At 44.8% G+C, this 22,616-nt stretch overlaps 2 protein-coding genes across 2 annotated transcripts; both read left to right on the top strand.

Annotated features, from left to right (window-relative positions):
• The first annotated feature begins 3,076 nt into the window (after nt 1–3,076).
• SRD5A3 (steroid 5 alpha-reductase 3) lies at nt 3,077–11,250 on the top strand. Its single transcript, XM_005483908.4, has 5 exons — nt 3,077–3,670; nt 6,799–6,950; nt 7,341–7,535; nt 9,323–9,445; nt 9,895–11,250. Exons 1-5 carry the CDS (start codon nt 3,459–3,461, stop codon nt 10,152–10,154), a joined length of 942 nt encoding a protein of 313 aa, XP_005483965.3. The 5' UTR covers nt 3,077–3,458; the 3' UTR covers nt 10,155–11,250.
• Nucleotides 11,251–12,299: 1,049 nt separating this feature from the next.
• Nucleotides 12,300–22,059, top strand: TMEM165 (transmembrane protein 165). Its single transcript, XM_005483907.4, has 6 exons — nt 12,300–12,574; nt 14,103–14,328; nt 16,688–16,863; nt 17,552–17,734; nt 19,786–19,891; nt 21,155–22,059. The coding sequence occupies exons 1-6, from the start codon at nt 12,410–12,412 to the stop codon at nt 21,229–21,231; spliced, it is 933 nt and encodes a 310-aa protein (XP_005483964.1). The 5' UTR covers nt 12,300–12,409; the 3' UTR covers nt 21,232–22,059.
• Nucleotides 22,060–22,616: the final 557 nt, after the last annotated feature.

The raw sequence follows: 22,616 nt of genomic DNA, 5'->3' as shown, positions 1-22,616 counted from the left end.
TGTGACCCTTTCATAGTAGGTTAAAGTAATTTCTGAGTAAGTGTTGACCAAAACATTGTACCAGAGCACTTTCCTTTAAGCTTCTGCACATGATCACTGCCATGGGTTAGTCCATGGACACAGCATTCATGCTGTGGCTTTTATTTGCCCCAGAGGAAATCCCACGTGGCATCCGTGCTGAAGGTGATTGTTAAGCTATTAAAAGACCTGTTGTACCTGTTACAGCTGCAGTTTTCTCAAACACTAATTCTCTCCCTTCCCACCTATGTGTCCTGGTAGAGTGCAGAACAAGTGTGGGGCCATGCCTACTAAACCCTCTTTGTCTGGCTTTGCTGCTTGTAACACTGCAGGCAACACAGCTTGGCATGTGGAAATAGTGCCTCATACATTTGTACTCACACCTAGAAGATTCCTGGTCTTCATTACTTAAAGCTTAGCTCAAGAAAGAGGTATTTGATTTTAAATATTTGGTAGTTCACTGACCTCCATGAGTGCTGTACCTCCAAGGAGCTGGGTTAGATAAATCTGGAAGATTATTGAAGTGCCAAAAGTTGAGTACGTGTCACCCTAAATGGCGAGATGCACTGCATGTCTTTGGGTATGTGGGACTGTCCTGCTGGAGCCCTGCTGCCATACACCAGATCTGTGCCCCAGCATCACATCTGCAGGCACTCAGGCTTCACTGTCTCATGGGGGCACTGTAACAGCCACATTCCTTGTCCTTCTCTTTACAAACATCCCCAAAGCCCAAACTCTGCAGAAAAATGTCTCTGGAGTGCCATGGAAGACACTCCAGACACACATGGATCCACTCAGACTGTTGTAGAGCCATGCCATACACCCAGCCAGGAGTCTTTAGACCATGATTTCATGAAAATAGCAACTGCACTGGCCAACAAAATTGTTGAGTGTCCGGTTTTCGGCTATTTGAAGGGCCTGGAAAAGCCTGTGGTGGCCTTGGGGCAGCCCGCGTATCAAAGGACGAGAAGAGGCTTCAGTTCTTCTTTCGGTCTCTGTGTTTATTAATTGTTTATCTAAAAGATTTTCTTTCGGCCCGACAGAGGTCTGCTCAGCAGCCAGCCATGAGCACACTCCCCTCCCTCCGAGCGGTCACCTATCTTTATACCCAAAGTTGCGTGTACAATATTTATCTTTTTTCCCCAATACCTTTCACCCTTATTGCCCGGTGCACTTTTAGTAATGACCAATCCCAAAGTGCCACCATCACCACAGAAGATGGAGGAGAAGAAGAAGAAGAAGGAGGACAGGACACACCCCAATTCCTCCATCTTACTTCTCTAAACCCCCCTGTACAGAAATCCTAAACCCTGTGTTTCACCCTCTAATTAACTAATCCCTTCACCATTCACCCCGGTGAAACCCTCCTATCCTCATACAGGTGTCGTCTCCTGTGTAGGATCAAAGTCCAGCCACCAGACACTTCTGGCAACATTCCAGGACTCCCGAGCCCCCCAAGGGTGGTCTCGGTGACTCGGCACCTCAGTCCTGAGGTGCTGAGATCCCACAGTTGAGCAAAGCTATTTCAAGTTTTAGAAGGTTGCTGCTCAGACAAGGAAGGACTTGCTTTATAGGCCAGACCATTGCTGCCCCTTGTTTTATCTGTCTTGTGGAAGCTTTAAAAGGAGCAGACTGCAGAGACAAGGCTGTGACATGTCTCCTTTTTGTTTTAGAAAGAAAATGAGGCTGAAAAGAAAGAGGTACATCTGCTGTGTTTCAGAGAGACACACTGCAAGAGTGGACAATGTCCAGCTGAGGGGAATGTGCAGCACAGGAGCACAGGGTGCCTTAAGTCAGGACGTGCAGAAGGACATTGCAGCTGTGACCTGCAGGCTGTCACAGGCAGCTCCTGAGCAATCACTGCTTGCACAGCAGGCATGGCTGCTCCCTGCTTGCACATGCCTTGCTCTGCTGGGGCCAGTCACCTCAGCAGCACTTTGGAAATGTGGCTGTGTAGAACTTCGAGATAAGCATGGCAAGGCAGCTGCTGGCTGAGCTTCCCAGCTGCAGGGCTGGGAAGCAGGGATGGTGACACTCCTGCCCAGCACAGCCTGGGCATGCTCTCCTTCCCCCTGCTCTCACCAGCTGGGGAATTACCCACATACAGTCATCTCCTTCCTCTCACTCCCCAAAGATTTACACCCACCTGGCTGATACATTCATCCCCTGCTAATTACCAAAACCATTTGGCCATGAAATCCTTGAACCAGATTTAGGATTCAGTTATACAGAATTTAAAAGAGAATTAGACTGAGCACCAAGCATTGTCATAAATGATATTGAATTAAACATATTTATTATAACCTGTCATGCAGATAGAACCAGAGAGCTACCAACACATTTTAGCAGGAAATGTGAACTTCAATTATTTTTTCCCAAAGCAATGTTACTGACATCATGGGTGCTTCAGCAGTGCATGTGCTGCTTTGAAGGATTCACTGATAGGATTGATTAATGTAGCCAAATTGATTAATGTAGCCATATAAATCCTGCCATCTAGGCAGGATTTATACCTCTGCTTAGTAAAAGTACATTGGTAAAATATAAAATGTGCACCTCAATGTCCTTTTACTGAAGGACCCAGAAATTAACCCAGCACTCAAGGTGCAGCCTCACCAGTGCTGAGCACAGGGGGGCAATCACTTCCCTGGCCCTGCTGGCCACACTGTTGCTGACACAGGCCAGGGTGCCATTGGCCTGCTTGGCCACCTGGGCACATCTGGCTCATGTTCATCTGCTGCTGAGCAGCACCCCCAGGTCCTTTTCTGCTGGGCAGCTTTCCTGACCATAGCACTGCACGGGGTTGTTGTGACCCAGGTGCTGGACCCAGCACTTGCCTTGTTGAACCTCACACTACTAGTCTTAGCCCATGGATCCAGCCTGTCCAGATCCCTCTGCAGAGCCTTCCTGCCCTCCAGCAGATCAACTCTATCACCCATTTGGCGTTATCCATGAATTTACTGGGGGTACACCCGACTCCCTCATACAGATCAACAATAATGATATTAAACAGCACTGTGCTCAATACTGAGCCTTGGGGGGCACCCCTGCCAGCTGGATGCAGCACCATTCACCACCACTCTCTGGGCCCGCCCACCCAACCAGTACCAGCGAAGGGTACAGCGGTCCGCGCCGCGGGCTGCCAGCTTTTCCAGCAGACTACGGCGGGGAACGCCGTCTAAGGCTGTCAGACAACACGGCCCGGCGCTGCTCTGGGCGCGGGGGCAGGCACAGCGGGCAGTGCCCAGGCTCCTCAGCGCCGCTTAGGCTTCAGGGACCCCGCTTTTCCCGAGCACGGGAAGCGGAAGGGACAGCGCCGCTCTCGGGGCGGGGCGAAACGGGGCGGAACGGGCCGGGGCAGGGGCCGGGCCGGGCCGGGGCAGGGGCCGGGCCGGGCCGGGTCGGGTCGGGGCGGAGCGGAACGGAGCGGGTCCGGGGCGATGCTGGCGGCGCTGGCCGCCGTCTGGTCCCTGCTGGCCGCCTCCTTCCTGGCGGCGCTGCTGCTGCTGCTCCGGTGGGCCCCGGCACCGCGGCCCGGCCGCGCTGGCCTGGTGATCGCCGGCCTCTTCCAGGACCTCATTCGCTACGGGAAGACGAAGCGCGGGTGCGGGCAGCTCCCGGGCTGGCTGCGGCTCCTGCAGGTGCCCAAGAGGTGAGGCCCGTCCTGCCGCCGTGGCGGCGCGCAGCGATGGCCGCGTTTCGGGTACCGGGTATCTATCTCGGGTACCGAGTGCGCGTCTTGGGTGCCGGGTATGTATCTCGGGTACCGGCTGCGTGTCTCGGGTACCGGGTATCTATCTCGGGTGCCGGGTGTGTATCTCGGGTACCGAGTGCGCGTCTCGGGTGCCGGGTGTGTATCTCGGGTGCCGGGTGCGTGTCTCGGGTACCGCATGTGCATCTCGGGTGCCGGGTGTGTATCTCGGGTACCGGGTGCGTGTCTCCGGTACTGGGTGCGTGCCTGGGGTACCGCAGCCGGAGGTCGCGGCAGTGAACAAGCAGCACACGCCGAGAGCACGGCGGGGTTTGATAGAGTTAAGCTCAGCTTTGTTGCGAAGTGTTACTCTGGTTCTGCAGATGGGGAACCGAGGAGCATAGAGACTGCGAGCGGTCATCCAGAATCCATGTGCTCCACATCGGAACAAAACCCTAATCCCTTGAATCCCAGTCGCATGCCAGGTCTCCAGAACAAATCTCCCTGGAAGACTCAGGTCAGGCGCCTGGGAACGTGAAATCCTGAGTAATTGTGACTCTACAAATATGCTGCAGGTTGATTGTTTTACACCAGTTTGCAGTCATTGCCTTCTCCCTTCAAGGTTTCTTTTTGAAATGTGGCCATTACCAGCATGGCAACACTGCAATCTAGAGCTTGCATGAACAGTCTCTGATGAGGCAAAAGAACCACTGCATTATCCAAATCCACCTTAACAGATGTTTGATGAAAAGAAATTAAGTATATGTATGTGTTTAGATGTGTAATTAAATGAATTAAATTAAATAGATGTTTAGTGAAATCCTGGAAGGAGGCAGTCGCCCCTCCACCCCCCTTTACAGCGTTTTATATGGTTTTATATATTATGGGATTTCTTATTTTTTAATCAGCTGAGATTCATGACTAGAACTAGTCTTTGACTTGAACATAGGCCAGACAGGATCTTGCAAGGCCAGCAGGACAGGACTGGGAGGCTACTTAGGCTGAAGATCTGATCTTCCCTATTGTAACAATCTCTGACACATTTTGTATACAAAGCTTTCAAATGAAAAGGTAAAAAAAGTTTTGTGACCCAGCAAGTCACAAAATGGAAAGGTTGTAATCTCGGTTATCAGGTTTCATGACACAGAATATACCCAGAGATGTGTTTAAAATGTGCAGTACCCTGAGTGAAAATAAGGATTCATAAAGGCTTTGTCCTAATCACTATGTACTGCAGCTTCTTGTCTGAGTTGACCTTTCTCCAACAGAAGTTTCCCAACACCTCTGCTTAGGGAGATTGGTGTCTGAAGAATGTGCTTTTTCAGGGAATTGGTCTCAATGTCTCAATATGTGCAAAGCAATTCTGTTAGTTAATCATAATAATGACAGTGAATCCATAACACTTCTACCTGGAGGAATAAAGAATATCTTGTAGGTAGCCATCGAGGTGTTTTCTATTCTTTTCAACTGTGTCTTGTTTCCAGACAAGCATTGTGTTTTCACTAGCCTGGGCTTGTTTTTAACTTTGCCATTCTGTCTTGTAAAATGTTGTGTTGCATTTCAGGTTGGTTTGGCAAATAGTGAAAATTCCTCTCGTTGAGGAGGGATGGCACGTGTTCTTGCTGCAGTGCTGGTTTGATGTGTAGGTCAGATACACCCCCACTGTAATTGGGATTGCTGAAAGCTCGAAGGGTGTGTCTCTTTTAAGTTGCCAGGGCTTGTTTGTGTGCTGGTGGCAAAAATCAATGTGTGGAGAAAGTTTCCTGGCAAGTGACAACATATGAGTCAACTGAGTAATAGGATTTCAGGAAAAGAGCTTGAAACTTGGAGGTGATGGTGAGTTTTTATCAATATACAAATTCTGTTTGTCTTAGAAAGTGAGGGAGGGGGGTTAAATTTTAGTTCTGCTGTTGTGAATCAGCAGAGAGAATGTTGCAGTTTCTGCTTTGTAGGAGAAGGAACTGAGGAGAAGTCATAATCTATAGGGAAAGGCAGCTGCCAATGGACAAGGTGCTCTGGAGCACGCAGGGATGCTCACTAGTGCTGTGATTCTGACTTGATCTCTTTTGTGCTCTTGAGAGATACCTGAGCTGCTCTGGGGAGGGTCACTGGTTTCTCTAAGCAGGGGTCTTGTAGCCCTTCGCTGCCCCAAGAGAAGAGTTTGCATGTTCAACAGAAATATGGTCTTCACTTGACTACACAGGTACAGCCTAGTTTTGTACTTATAGTTACATTGTCAAATCAAGGCCATCAGAGTCTTCCCATGGGACTTATTTTATCTCTTTGCAGATGTTTCCAGAAGTCTTCATTTTTCTTCACTGCCAGAAGGACTTCTAATTTTAAAAGCAAAAGGAAATACTGGATCACCTAGTTTGAGCTGGATATTGTAAAGAGCTGTAGGCTGTTATCTCAGCCCAGTTACCTGCCTTGACTGTCATGTCTTGCATTTTGGTAATGCACAATATGCTTTTATACGTGCATTACGGGGTTGGGAGATTCTTTGTTTTCTTAAAAAAACAAATGCGTGGTCTTGCCTTGTAATCACCCGGCAGTGTTGATGGTCACTGCTTTTTTTCTATATGATTGTTGCAGACCTTGAATTTGCAGAAGGACAAGATATTTTAATGTAGAGCAGGGTAATTACTTCTGGGTTCCTTCAATGAATTTTAACATGTCATGTAATGCACCCGCTGGAACTGAGAAAAGCGGGAGTGCTGTGAGGTGCAGCAGTGTGGAAATAAGCAGAAAACTAATCTGAATGTGCTTTGAGTGGTGTAAATTATAAAGAAAATGTACATCACGGTCAGTTGTAAGCCTTGAGGAGTACTTTTGCAATGTGTGGATTACACCATCTCCTCTTTAGTGCAGCTGTGGTTAGTAAGGTAAGCTAAGTTAGGATATAGGCAGCATTTTACTGGGTTAAAATGTGGTTATTCCTGCTTGGTACCACTGAAGTCCTGAGTTTTCTACTTGGACATTTGATGTAGGCACCAAAATGGAATGTACTCCCCGTCAGACTAGCACGTCCTGCAGCTACATTTCCAAGGAATTATGAGAACATTAATGAAAACCCTTTTTTGTTCCCACAGGTGGTTTACTCACTTTTATGTGGTTTCTGTGCTGTGGAATGGTTTCCTGCTGATCTCTCTTTTCCGAGCTGAGTTCCTTGGAGAGTCACTCCCATCATGGATTCAGGACATGCACCATGCTCTTGGCAGAGATTCTCAGAGCAAGGACACAGGCAAGTATTCCAGAAATTATAATGTAGCCATATAAATAAAAAACTTGGATACTGAATTTGTATCCAAGTACTACTTCATTGGTTGCTTTTCAGCTATGCTCCAAATTACTTTCCTGGTACACCAAGTGCCTTTGTCATTATTGAAGATAGAAATATATATGGATGTGTTGGCTTTCAGCAGTCCTTTTAACAGAAAACACCATTAGCACCTCCTGGAAGAAATCTTGCTCTGATCAGCAGTGCCTCACCTGTAGAAATATTTTTCCCAGTTAATTTAAAATGAGGGTAAAATTCTGCTGTGGGAAGAGGGAACATCAGTCTTTTTTAAGCACTGTCAGGGTTAAATTGTTCCTGTCTGTTTCAAAGTTGTTGGTTTCTGTCTGTAAGCAGATAGTGAGCACTTCTCTGCACTCCTGGTTCTCTTGCTCCTTTGGCTGCATAGCTGTCGAAGGCTTGCAGAATGCCTCTGGACCAGCGTGTTTTCCAGTGGTGTCATTCATATTGTGCAGTACTGCTTTGGACTTGGTTACTACATTGCTGTCGGCTCAACTGTGCTGTGTCAAGTGCCTACTAATGTCAGGAATGGTAAGTGCCTGCTTAGTTATCATCAAAGATGCAGTTTTGCTCTCATTTGTTTCCATTGTGGCAAATGGTTTCATAGAGAGCTGCTTGTTTGAGAAGTGTGTTAACTGATGAGACATAAAAGTACTTCCTGGCATAGTTCAAAGTAATTACATTTCAGTATATCATACAATCAGCCAGCATTATGCACAAACACAGGCAGGGACACACTTTCATGGTTAATTGCTGAAAGGATGTCGGATCTCAGGATCTCAGTCCTGAGGTGCTGAGCCACCGAGACCACCTTGGGGGGCTCGGGAGTCCTGGAATGTTGCCAGAAGTGTCTGGTGGCTGGACTTTGGTCCTACACAGGAGATGACAAGGATGAGGGCTTCACCGGGGTGAATGGTGAAGGGATTAGCTAATTAGAGGGTAAGACACAGGGTTTAGGATTTATGTACAGGGGGGTTTAGAGAAGTAAGATGGAGGAATTGGGGTGTGTCCTGTCCTCCTTCTTCTTCTTCTTCTCCTCCATCTTCTTTGGCCATGGTGGCACCTTTGGATTGGTTATTACTGAGAGTGCACCGAGTAATAAGAATAAATGGTATTGGGGAAAAATGATAAATATTGTACACGTAACAATGGGTATAAAGATAGGTGGCTGCCCCGGAGGGCAGACAGTGTGCTCATGGCTGACTGCTGAGCAGATCTCTGTTCGGCTGAAAGAACATCTTTTAGATAAACAATTAATAAACATAAAAACCGAAAGAAGAACTGAAGCCTCTTCTCGTCCTTCGATACGCGGGCTGCCCCAAGGCCACCTCGGGCCTTTCCAGGCCCCTCAAACAGCTGAGATAACCGGACAAAAGGATATAGATCGTACGCTTTGTGAAGGATAGTAATAGGTACCAGTTCTCAAATGCCACTACATAACTTCAGTTCTCAAACTAAAGAGGAGGTTTTTTTTGTTATAATCTTTCCTGCAAACTGAGTCTGCAAAGCTGTCTTGGCCACCTCCTTTTTTTTTCCATGGAGAACTTGCCACTGCTCTGCCTTGACTCAGGCAGTGTCTTCTTTCCCTTGGTACTGTAATGTTTCCATTAATACATGAGAAATTTGTATTATATGACTTGTTTCTGCCAACACATTCCATTGGGTCTCACAACTGAGCTGCTAAATCCCCTGCACAGCCAAACCATCAGCTGGCTGTAGCACTCCTCCTGTGATTAATTTTTGTGAGGCAGTCATTGCCAAGTTTGGTGAAGTTTTTAAGCACTTTGAACCACGTTGGGCAGAGGGTGGTGGGTACATGTGTGTGTATGTATGTGTGTCACTGTGAGGGAGACAACCGTGTGCTTGCATGTTGACCTGAGCCATGACAACATGTTTAATTAGGATAATAATAGTTACAAACAGTGTTGAATATTGAGGTCTTAGGCTACCAATTATGTGACGTTGCACATCACACTGTATTTCAAGCTGCTGGATTAATAACTAGTTATTTTATTAGAGAGCAGGCAAGGGAAATTACCTACTACCTGGGCACTCAAATGATACAGGGTTTCAAAGCCTCTTTCAAGGAATTAGAGGCTCACTACTAGAATTTTGTAAGACAGTAACATTTGAGAAAATGTTACATAGTGTTTTGAGATGTTATATATGTTATATATATATATATTGTTTGAGATATTATATATGTTATATATGTTATAACACTATATGTTTTAAACACTATATGTTATATAGTGTTTTGAGATGATGCTTGGGAAGTTACTTCATGGCCATATATTAATAAAACATGTTTCATTCAGGAAAAAAGCTTTCTGTGCAGATCTGCTGGTATCACATCATAGGAGTTATGGTGTACATTTGGGCCTCTCTTCACCAACACAGATGCCTTGCAATTCTAGCTAATCTTAGAAAAAGCAGATCAGGTAAGATTTTTCATTTCTGTGAAATATTTACTTAGGGTTTTTTTTTTTTCTGGTTGTTTCAATAGGCTTCTGTATCTTCTAATACCTTAAAAACAAGTGTTTCTCAGTTCCTGTAGTATGTAGAATAAATGAGGCTGTTTGGATGGCTGAAGTGGGGGGAGAGGGTGTGGTATGTCTGTATATATAGTTCTGAAAAACTTAAAATGAAGCTAACAACTTAAGGATAGATGTGGTTTCCATACTCTGTTTGCACAGCCAGAGGTGGCATCTTGTTTCATTAAGTGCAAAGCTGTCAGATCAGATGGATGTGGATGATGATGAGTAATCAGCACATTGTTCTATAATTGGGAGAAGATTATGATGATGAATAAGTATATTGTTCTGTAATTGTGAGAAGAACAGTTTGTTTAATGTATCTTCCCAGTTAATTTCTTTCTGTTTGCTTGCAGGAAAGGTTGTAAGCCTGAGCCACAGTGTACCTTTTGGAGACTGGTTTGAGAGCGTCTCTTGCCCTCATTATTTTGCAGAGCTCCTCATATATGTTTCTATGGCCATCACACTTGGAATGCACAATGTGACATGGTGGTGTGTAGTGATGTATGTTCTTTTTAACCAGGCACTGGCTGCTGTTTTGTGTCATGAGTTTTATCAGAAAAACTTTAGCTCATACCCAAAGCATCGAAAAGCATTTATACCACTTGTTTTTTAGATAATTTTTTCTAAAGTATTTTCATGCAAACTGGGAATATAAGAGATTAATGGTTTATTAAAACCAAGGTAAAGTCACACACTTTCTCTAATTCTACCTCAAAAGCCCATAATTTTAATGATTATCTCTTCCAAGTGACCAATTTCTGAGGAAATGTAAGGTCTCTGCATATCATGCAAGCTAAAAAAGGTTTATAAAGACCTTAATTCAAAGTGGAGAGATGCTAATTGTGTCTTTTCTCTTTTATAGTTACATCTTATGCATAAAACACTTGCTGTTGTGCAGCAAGTCCAAATTCATATTTGTGAAAACTATTGAAAGGAGGGAATAATTTGAACTACTGTATTTTATGTCTTGACTAATATTTAAGCATATTTCTTTCCAAGTCTCTTTTCTTTGAATCACTTCAGAGGGAGGCAAATTGTGTATCTTTCTGTGCTTCCCTGGTGACAATGAAAACCAGCCACTGCTTTACAACTGGAAGCACAAAAAGCAATGGAGAAAGCTGTGGTGGAGGAGTGACTCATGCTCAGCAGTGGAGATAAACAGACCCATTTGCTGCATTATCTCTTCTGCACCAAAGTGGTTTTGTTCATTGATGAAGACTGCTTTGTCCCTAAACTGGGAAAATAGTGGAAGGTCCTCTGACTAAAAAGATGGTAGAAGAAAAATTGTAGAAAATTAATGTTCTTTGTTGTGGTTCTGTTGTCTTTATAGTGGGTTTTTGGAGTCCCTTGTGTGTTAGGGGGGATAGCTGTGCAGAATGACCATAACCACAACTACACTGGTTTCTAAACAGATATAATGAACTGCCAGGGCAGAGCACACACAGAAAACAGTACCTAACAAACATTGCAGAGAAATTTTTCACTGGGGAGATAATGTAACTTAGCACAGGGATGTTTTTTGCACTTAACTATTGAATATTTTGGTCCTTCTCATGACACTGGTGTGAATGATCCCTTTGTGTGATGAACTGATATGGGTGCTGGTGTTTCAACATGTTGTCTACTTACATGCACACCTTATTTTGTACATAAGAAGTATTTTTGTACAATGAAGAATATCTTATCAATTAAAAGTTTATTATACTCTGTTTCTATTTTGAATGGTTTTTCAAAATTGAGCTTATATATTTGAAAAACATGAGCAATCGCTTTATTGCTCCTCAGGAAGCACATTCCTGTCCTTGCTCTGTGGAGAGCATAGGGCCACATAGCCTCACCTGGAGTGCTGAGTTCTGGGCTCCTCAGTTCAGGAGAGACATGGAGCTCCTGGAGCAGGTCCAGCAAGGGCGACAGATATGGTTATGAGATTATTATGGAGCATCTCTCTTACACAAGGAAAGGTGGAGGAAGCTGGGCCTGTTCATCCTCAAGACGAGACTGAGAGGGGAACTCATCAATGTCTGCAAGTATCTAGAGGTGGGCAGGGTGCCAAGAGGATGCATTCAGGCTCCCTTTGGTGGTGCCAACCAACGGGACAAGAGGCAATGGGCAGAAACTGATACACACGAAGTTCCACCTGAATATGAGGAGGAACTTCTTTTCTGTGCAGGTGACTGAGCACTGGAACAGATTTCCCAGAGAGGCTAGAGTCTTCCTCACTGGAGCTATTCAGGACACAGCCCTGGGCCATGTGCTCCGGGATGGCCGTGCCTGAGCAGGGGCTCGGACGGGCTGGCCGTGCCTGAGCAGGGGCTCGGATGGGATGGCCGCTGTTGTCGCTGCCAGCCCACCCGCTCTGTGATTCCGTGCTTGGGCCCTGCTGGGCTCACGCATACACGAAGTGCTGCTGCGCACTTGGCCAACAACGAAACCGAGACGCGTCCGGGCCGTTCCTATGCGAATTTTTCTGCCGCCTCACGCAGCCGCTGCCCGTCCCTGCCGCTGCGCCCTTTCCCTGCCCGCAGGCAACCCCGAACGGGGAAGGGACACGCTTGGACTCGCCCGCTCCGCGGGAACACAGCGCAGCCACCTTTGCCCGTCGCTTCGCCACGCCGGGAGCCGAAGAAGGGAGGAGGTGCCGACCCTCGCCCGGTCACCCCGGCACACGACGGCGGGCCCAGCACCCCGGCGCAGGGCGGCGGGCCCGGCAGCGCGGCGGGAGGCGCGGCGGGAGGCGGGGCGGGGCGGGCCGTCCGTGCGCGGCAGGAAGCGGGCGCGGGCGGGGCGGTGGCGGGGCCGCGGCGCGGGCGGTGACGCGGCGCCCTCAACCGGGGCTCGCGCCGCCCCCCAGCTCCGCGCTCGGCCGCCATGGGGTCCCCGCCGCCGCTCCCGCGGGCCGCCGCGCTGCTGCTGGCGGCCACGCTGCTGCTGGCGGCCCCGGCCCGGCTCCGCGCCGCTCCCGAGGAAGAGCCCGGCAGGAAGAAGGAGCCGCCGCCACCGCCGGCGGCGCAGGGAGCGGAGCCGCGGGCTGAGGTGAGGCGGGGACGGGCCGCGCCGGCTGCCCGCGCTGTGCCCCCCGCGGCAGCGCTCGGCCGGCGCCGCGCTGCGCTTCCGGGGGCCGTCGGGCTCCGAAATTCCCCGCTTTTAGCAGAAAAAGAGGAGAGCTGCAGGGCCACCACATCCTCCCCTTTTTCTGCTAAAAGAGGGACATCTGTGTCCGACATGGGAAAGGGGTCAGTGCTCCGTTGCCCCCGCAGAAGCAACTGAAAGCAGGCTTTGTTGCTGCTCCAAAGCTGCGGGGGTTTTTCTCTCAACAATTAATATAAATTCTTTCGCGTTAAAACTTATTCAGCAGTGTTCTCGGTGAGGGGATTCTAGTTCCACATGGAGCACGCTGGTGTCACATACACAAACCAGAAAACACAGAGTGCTGCAAAAGGTGAAGGAACTCGGGGAAGTCACAGCGTGTCACACGGAGCGTGGGAGCTAAATATCAACACCAGGAAACTTGGAGCACTGCTAGCAGCAAGTGGAATGCCGGGAAGCCGTCATGTCAGAGCAGGCTGCGGGCTGTCTCTGCTGGTGGATGTGCTGGAACAAGCTTTCTCAGCCATCCCTGGTCAGGGATGTGAACATGGGTATAGAGATCTTGGGCCTTGTGTTTGATCTCGGATTACTGTGTGTAGAATAAACACTTCGGCGAGTGAGTGGGAACTGGAATGTGCTGGTCTGGTTTCACCACTGGAGAGTCTTGAAGTTAGTTTTCAGCAAACGCAGAGCAAGTGCAGAAGAAGCTGATGGAAACTGGTATAAAATTTGGCTTGGGCTCAATCAGTAAAAGTGTATGGTAGGTAACAGGAATAAATTCTTTCACGTGAGAGGGGTTAGGCACTGGTACTGGGTGCCCTATCCCTGGAAGTGTTCAAGGCCTGGTTGGATGCAGCTCTGAGCAATCTGGTCGAGTGAAAAATGTTGCTGCCCATTGCAGGGGTATTAAAACCAGATGATTGCTAAGGTTCCATCGAACCCAATCCATTCTGTGAATCTATGAAATTTTAATGCGTCTGAGATGCAAAGATTTTGCAAGGGAAGGAAATGATCCTGACCATTTTTGAATGGGCTTCTTCTTTTCCTAAGGTATCATAGTCACCCAGTTTTATTTTGAAGCACTTACTAATATTTATATCAAAAAGCTGTTCATGGTTGAGGTCATAAAAAATGGTAGGGATTTTCAAGACAGCAATACTGCACCTGAGCTGACCATGTTTTGTTGTAATGGTGGTTCTCATGTTCTGGTAATAGCATGCACAATGCAGTAATGTTTTAATAATCAGCAGGATCCTCTTGCCAAGTGCCTAACTGGCAATTTGAGGTGGGTGGCAGCCAGGAACTAGTTAATGGTCATTAATGAACATGAGAGGTGTATCTGCTTAAAATGTCACTCTACACAGGGTGCTGTGACAGAAGTACAAGGCTTTGTATTTCTGCGCACCAAGTACTCAAGCCTAATTGACGAGTGTTTAGGATTTGGTTTGTCTTTCTCTCCCCCCACTTCTTACAGAAAGGCTCCTCCCTGGTTGCTCCAGTCCACATTGTCAGTGAGGAGTCGGCTGACAAGACTAACCTGGGCTTTATTCATGCCTTCGTGGCTGCTATCTCTGTCATCATCGTGTCGGAGCTGGGGGACAAGACCTTCTTCATCGCGGCCATCATGGCCATGCGCTACAACCGCCTGACCGTGCTGGCCGGTGCCATGCTGGCCCTGGGACTCATGACGTGTTTGTCAGGTCAGCACGCTGCTCCTTCTGCTTTGCTTTATCTCTTAAGGACGTGATGGGTATGTGTTTATCCAGAAACCTTAAGTGGAATGCAGGTAGTACATACACACAGTTTTCTGTTTGGAGGAGAGTGTGAAGCTTTTCCTGTGGCATCTCAGATGGAGTATTAGGCTCTTTCCTCTAATGAAGTCTTTGTGTTCCCTAGGCTTCAGCTGGTGTTTAAGGAAGGGGAATGAGATGGAGAGCCTAAGCACTTCCTTTGGTTTTTGGACTGGTTTACTTTTTTTTTTTTCTGCTCCTGTTAAATTAGTGTGCCTAAAGGGAATGTGGGAGTGGCTTGAGTTTTTCCTCCTAAGGCAAAAGATTCTTTATGTGATGACACATTTTCCTCATCTGACTTGTATTCCTGCACACAGAGCTGTTTGGGTTTGTGCTGGGAGCTGTGTAAGTGGAGTATGGAGGGGCAGGAGTAGGAAGTAAGGTGTCAGGGGGCACTTGAGGAACCTGTAGCCATGGGCACTCAGGTAGCTGTGATTGTAAAATGGAGCAGCCTTCAGGTACATCAGATGCAGCACAGAGTTTGTCTGTGCTCATTTCTAACCATGCCCATTTCAGAAATCCTTGAAATAGTGGTGATTGGTTTCTACACGCTGGAGACAGCCAGTTCTCTGGCACAGGCTGCTTGGCAAGTGTTTCTGTGAATGGCTTTTGGGTGTGTAGTTGTTGCTGTGTACACACACTGGTGTGACTGTTGCAGCTTCAGTTAGAGCAGTTCCCACTTGCATTGTGTGTAATTTCTCCTGCCCATTATGGCTCTCTTTTTCTATACAAATTATTTCTTCAAATCTTTCTTAATGCTTTCTTATAAAAGCTCCCTTTTCTGCTTTTATCCCCCAGTTTAGAGGTTTCCAATTATTTATTCCCTTTTGAGGAAGGAATTTGTTTTGTTGTTTGGGTCTTCCTCCCCCACACCCTTTCCTTCTCCTATCTCTTGCCCTTGTTTTATACAAACTGAGTTTGGAAATTCCTGGGTGGGGTTGCCCACCTTGCTTACATGAAGACATACTCACTTAAACTCTTTAGTTCCAAGTAATCTACTGGGGATATTTTTTCATGCTGTGCTTGACAAACTGTCTTACAGCTCTGATTATTTCACTGTGTCTGTGCTTATATATGTAAGAAATGCTAGGAAAAAGCCTTTTTGTCTAGCTTTCTTGCATTGTTTTACTGCAGTATTTTCAGTCCTTATAAAGAAGTTTAGTTTAACTCCTGGTTTATTTAACTTTGCAAATAGTACTGCTATTTATTTATGTATGTGCTGCATTTATGAGTAATAAGGTTGATTAATTCTGGTCTCATTCTTACCTCTGGTAGTGGCAGTGCAGAATTATTTATAGATCGTGTAATAACTTCTGATTGCATTTTTCAACTAAAAAGGTGTGTACAGAAAAGCACACAAAGCAAATATGCTTCCTTTTATCTAATTGCTTGTGGAATAAAATAGCAGAAACACTTGTGAGTGTATGGTCAAAACAATCTTGAATATAAAGCATGGACTTTTTATTTCTTCCCATTTATATAGGTCTTTTTCTGTCAAAAAATGCTACGTGGTGTTACTTTGTGAAAACTAAGTACTTTGTCCTGGATACACATTTCTTATTTAAGATCTAGTTTTGGCTTAGTTTAATCACCCTCAATACCTCTAAAAGACATGCTGTGAAGGTTGCTTTTCAGTCTGTAAGAGGGATCTGCCTTTGAAATAAAGAAAGATCAAAGTTGGTCACATTGTGTGTACGTGGGGAATATGAGGAACATATAGTAATGTGCACTTGGCAAAGGAAGACAGACATGGATTCACCCAGCTGGATAATTTGTAGATATGCCTGGTAGATTTACCTCATTGAAAATCTTATTCTGACTTTATCTGATAAATGAAATGATTGGAAAGAGATGCTATCCAACATGTAAATGGATTTACCTGGGATACACTATGACTAATCTAACACAATTACAGATGGTAGTTTAATGGTGTGTATGGAGAAAGACAGGACTTGCACAGACCTTGATGGGAAAGATAATGTTGTTTGGACTGGCTCTCAGGAACAGCAGTGCCTCAGCTTTGGCTGGAGTGCATTGGCTGTGTCTTAGTGGACTTCAGTCCCTGGCATAACCAGTAATGGTTGGAGTTTCTAGCATGTTATCTTCCAAAAGCTTAGAAAATTATACAGAACTAATAAAAGATGCAATATTTATTTATCAGTGAATATTTGGATTGCTGACTTTGCTAGCAAGCATTTCTTAGATGTGGGAAAAACAATTATGATGCTCATGTTTATTTTTTTAAATGACACATTTGTTTTCTTTTCAGTTTTGTTTGGCTATGCCACCACGGTTATTCCTCGTGTGTACACATACTATGTGTCAACAGCACTGTTTGCAATCTTTGGCATCCGAATGCTTCGGGAAGGCTTGAAAATGAGTCCAGATGAAGGTCAGGAAGAGCTGGAGGAAGTTCAAGCAGAAATTAAAAAAAAAGATGAGGAAGTAAGTAATGAAATTGCTGTTGGTGACAGTTAGTGGAAGAATTACAGCTGTGAAGCTGCAGAGCAGCACTGTCTTGTTTGGGGTGTTCAGCTGTGTCTGTGACTGATAAACTGACACAGAAAATTGTGTGATAGACGGGATGGAAGTGGTTCCCTGAAGGCTTTTTCAGCAGGTGATTCCAGTCCTGTGGCAAGCCTGGCTTCTTAGGAGAGAAGGGACCTTCCAGTTAGCGTGGGCGTTTTTGATGTGTTTTTAATGCATTGCTAGCAGAGAGGACACCAGCAGCTTATTCTTGGCTCTACTTTTATTTCTTCTAATGGTCAGACACTTTATTTGTAAGCAATGGTCAGACACTTTATTTGTAAGCAATACAAGATTGACAATAATCAAAGGTTAGAGCTGATTGCAGCTGTATATATGTATATGTGTGTGTATATTTCCACTCATGTGGAGATGTACACATATACACAGTATGTGTATCTATTATGTATACACAGTATGTGTATATATAGCTTTTTTTTTTTGTAATGGTGATTATAAATATGTTGATAATGCAGCAGGGAGTGGCTAATAAGATTCTAGAAACAAAATATCTAGCTTTATTGCTAAGTGTTTCATTTGGGTTGTTTGGATGACATTTTTAATTTTATGGTTATTTCTTGTTTTTTTTTTCCCTTGACCTCCACAGCTTCAGAGAACTAAACTGTTAAATGGGCCAGGAGATGTGGAATCCGGGCCAAGCACCACTATACCTCAGAAGAAGTGGCTACACTTTATTTCACCAATCTTTGTTCAAGCTTTTACTTTAACATTTTTAGCAGAATGGGGCGATCGTTCCCAATTAACAACCATAGTCTTGGCTGCCAGAGAGGTGAGTGCTGCAGGGTCCCTGCTGTTCTTCTGCCTTCTTTGGGTTGTCCACAGGGGAATAAGAAACAAAATGCTCTTGCAGGAGATATCCGATTCACACCTACTGCCTTGATGTGCCCCACGTGGTTTGTGTCAAGACATGACAGGAAATGCACTGAAGCTCTGTGTAGTCTTAAAATTACTGTTACATGATTGGGACTGCACTGGCATTTCTGGAAATAGCTGCTTTATGTCATGCAGCTGACATCAGTTGGGGTTTGTTACACTGTTGGCAGATGTTACAGAAGAGATGTTTCTTTGCTCTTTGTGGTCATTCAGTTTTAATTGGATAACTTTAAAAATGCTTCCATTCCATCAAGCTTTAAACTGTTAGAAAGACCTCCTCAGATACCTCTTATTAAAATATGAGTTAGTATGGTTAATATAGAAGGACAATAAACTCTAAACTGCTGGGCACTATGTAATGCTGTAAATTAAATTATATTAATTATGGTGATTAGAGTGTATATAGTTGTATTACACTTAAAGGAAGATGAAGGCTTATAGTCAAGCTTTTAATAAACATAAGTAGCTTGCATATGCTCTTTCATGCATTGAGATAATTTACATTTTTTTCCCTAGGACTCATGCTTCTTTTAGGTGCACTTTGAGATGTTCCCTAGGGATAAATCAGGGCTGTGTAATGAAGGAGGCTGTAACCTGCAGGAACCTCTTGTCTCTGTTACAGTGTAGGGAAGATGTTTAGAGCTAACAGCAGGAGAGGATGATCTCATTGTTCTTGGAAAAAAAGGAAGCACTACAGCCTGTGCCCAATTTGCTAGGCAAGTTGCTTCAGCCCATCTTTTTACAGGGGATTGTTGCCTTCTGGTTTGCATTTCCTAAGTGTCCCCTTAGGAAGTGTCTGTCAGACTCCTTAGTCTGGTTTGTGAAGTGCTGAGCATTGTAGTTAAAACCTGTGGGCTGTACCTGTAGAATATGAAATGTTCATAAGAGTGCTACCAAACAAAAAAAGGATTGAAGGTATCTTGATCCTGGCTTTCAGAATCAGTGAATAATTATGATGGAATGGGGGGATGAGATCCACCTTCTGCCAGCGAGGGCTGTATAGGTGATTGCTGGCTGTAGGGGTATCCAGGGATTCTGGGCCCTGCTCCTGGGGGCCTGTTTGTTCTGCTGGCCCAGCCCTGCTTCTTCCTGCCCTTCCTGGTGCTTTCCATCCTGCTGACTGCTTGGTGCTTGCCACCTTTTCTCACTGGCTTGTGGTTTTGGTTCTTTTGGGCGAGTGAGTGTTGTCTTCAAATCACAGAATTTCTTAGACAGTTTTGCTGTTTGCCTCTTTGAGATTTCATGCATTCCTTAGGTGATGGCAGCAGCTTTTTTTTTCCTTTTGGAACTAAAAGTGTCACATGGAGATGAGCAAGGGACACATGCTGTCCTTAGCTGTGTAATTTCTAAGGAGATCTGAGAAACCTCTTTATGTACTGCAGTTGTTCACACACTGAGGAGCTGCTGTTACTCAGTGATGTGAAAAGCTGTTGTTGACAGTAAATTATAAAATAGTTTATTATCCTCTGGACTTCAGATCTTTCATGCTTATGCTTCACCCTTTGGGTGATGGAGTGGGGCAGAGTGTGGAGCACAAGTGGGAGAAGCAGGGCAGAGAACTTGGAGTGTTGTAGCTGCTGAAAGCTTTCATTTGCAGTTCAAGGACTTATTTTGCTCTTTCTTTATAGATAGGTGGGTGTTCTTCCAGCTGATGCATATTGTGTTTTTCAACAGCTGCCACTTTCCCTCTAGAGGTTGCTTGTTGGTTTAACTACAGCAGAGCCATTTCTGGATCTATGATTACCAACCTAAAGATGCTGCATGGCTGAAACATGCTACGTGCTCCTGTCTTAGGCTGGGTTTAAGTCTGTCTGTCTCACCAGCTGATGTTCACTATCACCAGTTCACTATCACCAGGGAATCAAAGCACTGCTCTGAGGTTGTTGTAGGACTAGTGGGTTTTCAACAGTGATTATTTATCCCTTTGTGCTTTTTTTTTCCCCTTAGGACCCCTATGGTGTGGCAGTAGGAGGAACAGTGGGACATTGCCTATGCACTGGTTTAGCAGTTATTGGAGGGAGAATGATAGCACAAAAAATTTCTGTTAGGACTGGTAAGTGAAAACTCCCTCTAACCAAAAGAAATGTAATGCTGGTAATGTTTGTGGGGTAAAGAGCTGCATGCTTGGGAACAGTGTTTCTTGAAACTTTAGGGAAAACCATAAAAACTGGTGGTTTCCTTCAGGTTATTTGGGGATTTTTTTTGAGTCTTACATAACACCTCATTTTACTTCACTATTGGCTACTTCTTTTAGGAGACCAGAGAAAGGAAATATATTATTTTAAATGGTCAGTATTTATTGTTTGACAGTGGATAATAGAAATTCTTTTGCAATTCTGAGTCTAGGCTGTCAGGTGAGCAAGAGAACTGCATCCTAATGACTTACACCAACCATTTAAAAGCCATAAAAACTCCTCTGTGTGGCATAAATGGGTTTTATCATACCTGCTAATTGCAACAGGCAGGACCAGTAAGGTAACATTGGGTTGTATGTTTTTCCTTAACTTAGGCTGCAACTTGCTTCCACTGTCAGTGCTATGATGTGGTGAGATTTCTTCCTCCCAAAAATAATCCTGTGAAGCTGTTCCCTATATGTGTTCATTCAGAATGTTTGTTCTGTAGTTGCAAGGTGGTAAAAAACCAGCTTCACTGCTAAAAGTGAAACATGCACGCTATCGTGTTTGTTTGCCAAGGAAATTGGTGACAAAATGCTAATCTAACAATGGTTTCATATGCTTCAAGCACAGTGTGGATCTTGAGCCACAGAAATAGCCTTAAATTAAACCAAAGATCCTTCTAGGACATATTAGCTCATTTAAAGAGTTGGGGAATATATGCAGTGGTGCTTTCCTAGAATTCTGTCCCAGCCTCTAGCAGATTGTGGCCATGGCAAGCAGTTATGTTTTTTATACTTTTTCTTTCAATACAGGTGCCTAAAATGTGTAAAGAATGCTAAATAAATGTCAGTGACAATTGATGGTTTGCTCTGGCATGAGAATATCCTGTCCTGTTTTCTGCCATACAGCCAAATACTCAACAGCAGGTGCTAACCTAGTTTTACACTGGCTCAAGTAAGAGTAAAACCAAGTTTCCTTCTGTGGGCCAGAATATATCCTTGGAGATGCAGTTAGGCAGTGGGTTGGCATATGGGCATCCCAATACTGAGCTAGAGACAACATCCACTGCTTGTAGCATGAATTTTTAAGTAAGGTTATTTGGGAATCAGACATTTTTTTAAAATAATGTCTGTAATGTGTCATGGAAGATAATTACTTTTTGACATCTAATTTCTTCTTGTTTTGTGTTTTCCTTTCAGTGACAATCATAGGAGGAATTGTCTTCTTAGCCTTTGCATTTTCTGCACTATTTATAAGTCCAGACTCTGGTTTTTAAAATTTTTCATTGCTGTAAAAGAACAAGGATTGGAAGCATCAAGCAGTGCATTCTTGTGCATTTTTGTATATAATGTACAGAATTCTAGTTAAACAATGCTGAAGATGAGACACTGAACTTTTTATAGCAGATGATTCATGGGACTGATGCATTTATGGACAGCTTCTGCACTGGAGATCTGCTTATTGTCTGGTTTGTTTGTGCTGTGGTGCCTGCTCCCATGGTGGGATTGGAGTGGTTTTCTCACTTGCTGGACCTGGCTCAGCTGACTGCAAGGATCTACTCTGTGAAGCATTGAGAATTCCTCGTTTCTTCCCCTGCACACAGCCACCTTTCCTGTTTTTTCAACAGCTGATTCTTCAGGCCTCTTGAAGCAGACTGTGTTAAGGAGAAAGCTGCTGGCTCCACCTCCAAAGATGGTGGGTGATTCCATGGTGCACCTCAGGCTGGATAATCTTAAGCAACAAGAAACCTGAGAGCAGTTCCTACACCATCCAGTGGCTGAGCCAACCAACAGAGAATGTTATAAACTTAATTTAGAGGGAAAACTTCTTAATCAGGGATTTTTATCAGGAAATTGATGTGGGGTGATTAACAACCTACTGTATTCAATATGCAATCTGGCTGGAGCTAGTATTATTTGACTTTTTTATTTTTTTTTTAATATTAAGGTATACAGAAAGTAATGAAGTGGTCCAACTTAACCATGTTCTATTCCCAGGACTGAGAAGTAATGAAATTCTTAGGTTTAGATGTATTCCTGATTTTTTCCTTTTAGGAATAGAAATGTAATCTGGAAGAATATTAATAAAACATAGTGTCTCAATATGTTATTTTCAGTTTGGTTTTGATGGCTGCCATAATTCCTGCTACAAAGGAATTATGTAGGTTTACCAGTGATTATGTACTTCAGGTGAGGAAAGTTTACTGAATTTATTTTCGTTTCTGATAAATGTCAGCGTTAGGAAGCCTTGGAAAATGTTGAGCACTGAAGATACATGGGTTGTAGAAATGCATGCTTATCTCTGCTCTCCAATGATGATTTGGATTCTGAGCCTGTATAACCCACTAAGATCTGCCTTACAGCAGTCTTGGAAGATAGTAGCCATGGTTTCTAATATTATGAACCTGCCCTTTTGTGAAGCTGAAGTACGAATGGGGCATTATAGATTTGACCATTCCATTTGTAGATCAGAAACAGAACAGCCCCTAATCCTTCTCTTAGGTTTCTCTTTCCAGAAAACCCCTTAAGACCACAGCACTGCAATGCCAGGCATGTATGAAAACAGGCTGCCATTTTGGGCTGCAGGTCTACATGTTCATGTCTTGGCCCAAAGGAACTGTATGGTTTGGTGGTTTGGGGGTTTTTTGGGTTGTTTTAAGGT

Source organism: Zonotrichia albicollis, chromosome 5 (genome assembly GCF_047830755.1).
Source record: "Zonotrichia albicollis isolate bZonAlb1 chromosome 5, bZonAlb1.hap1, whole genome shotgun sequence".
Classification (NCBI taxonomy): Eukaryota; Metazoa; Chordata; class Aves; order Passeriformes; family Passerellidae; genus Zonotrichia; species Zonotrichia albicollis.
The sequence above is the reverse complement of the archived record's forward strand: the minus strand, read 5'-3'. Positions and strand labels throughout refer to the sequence as shown.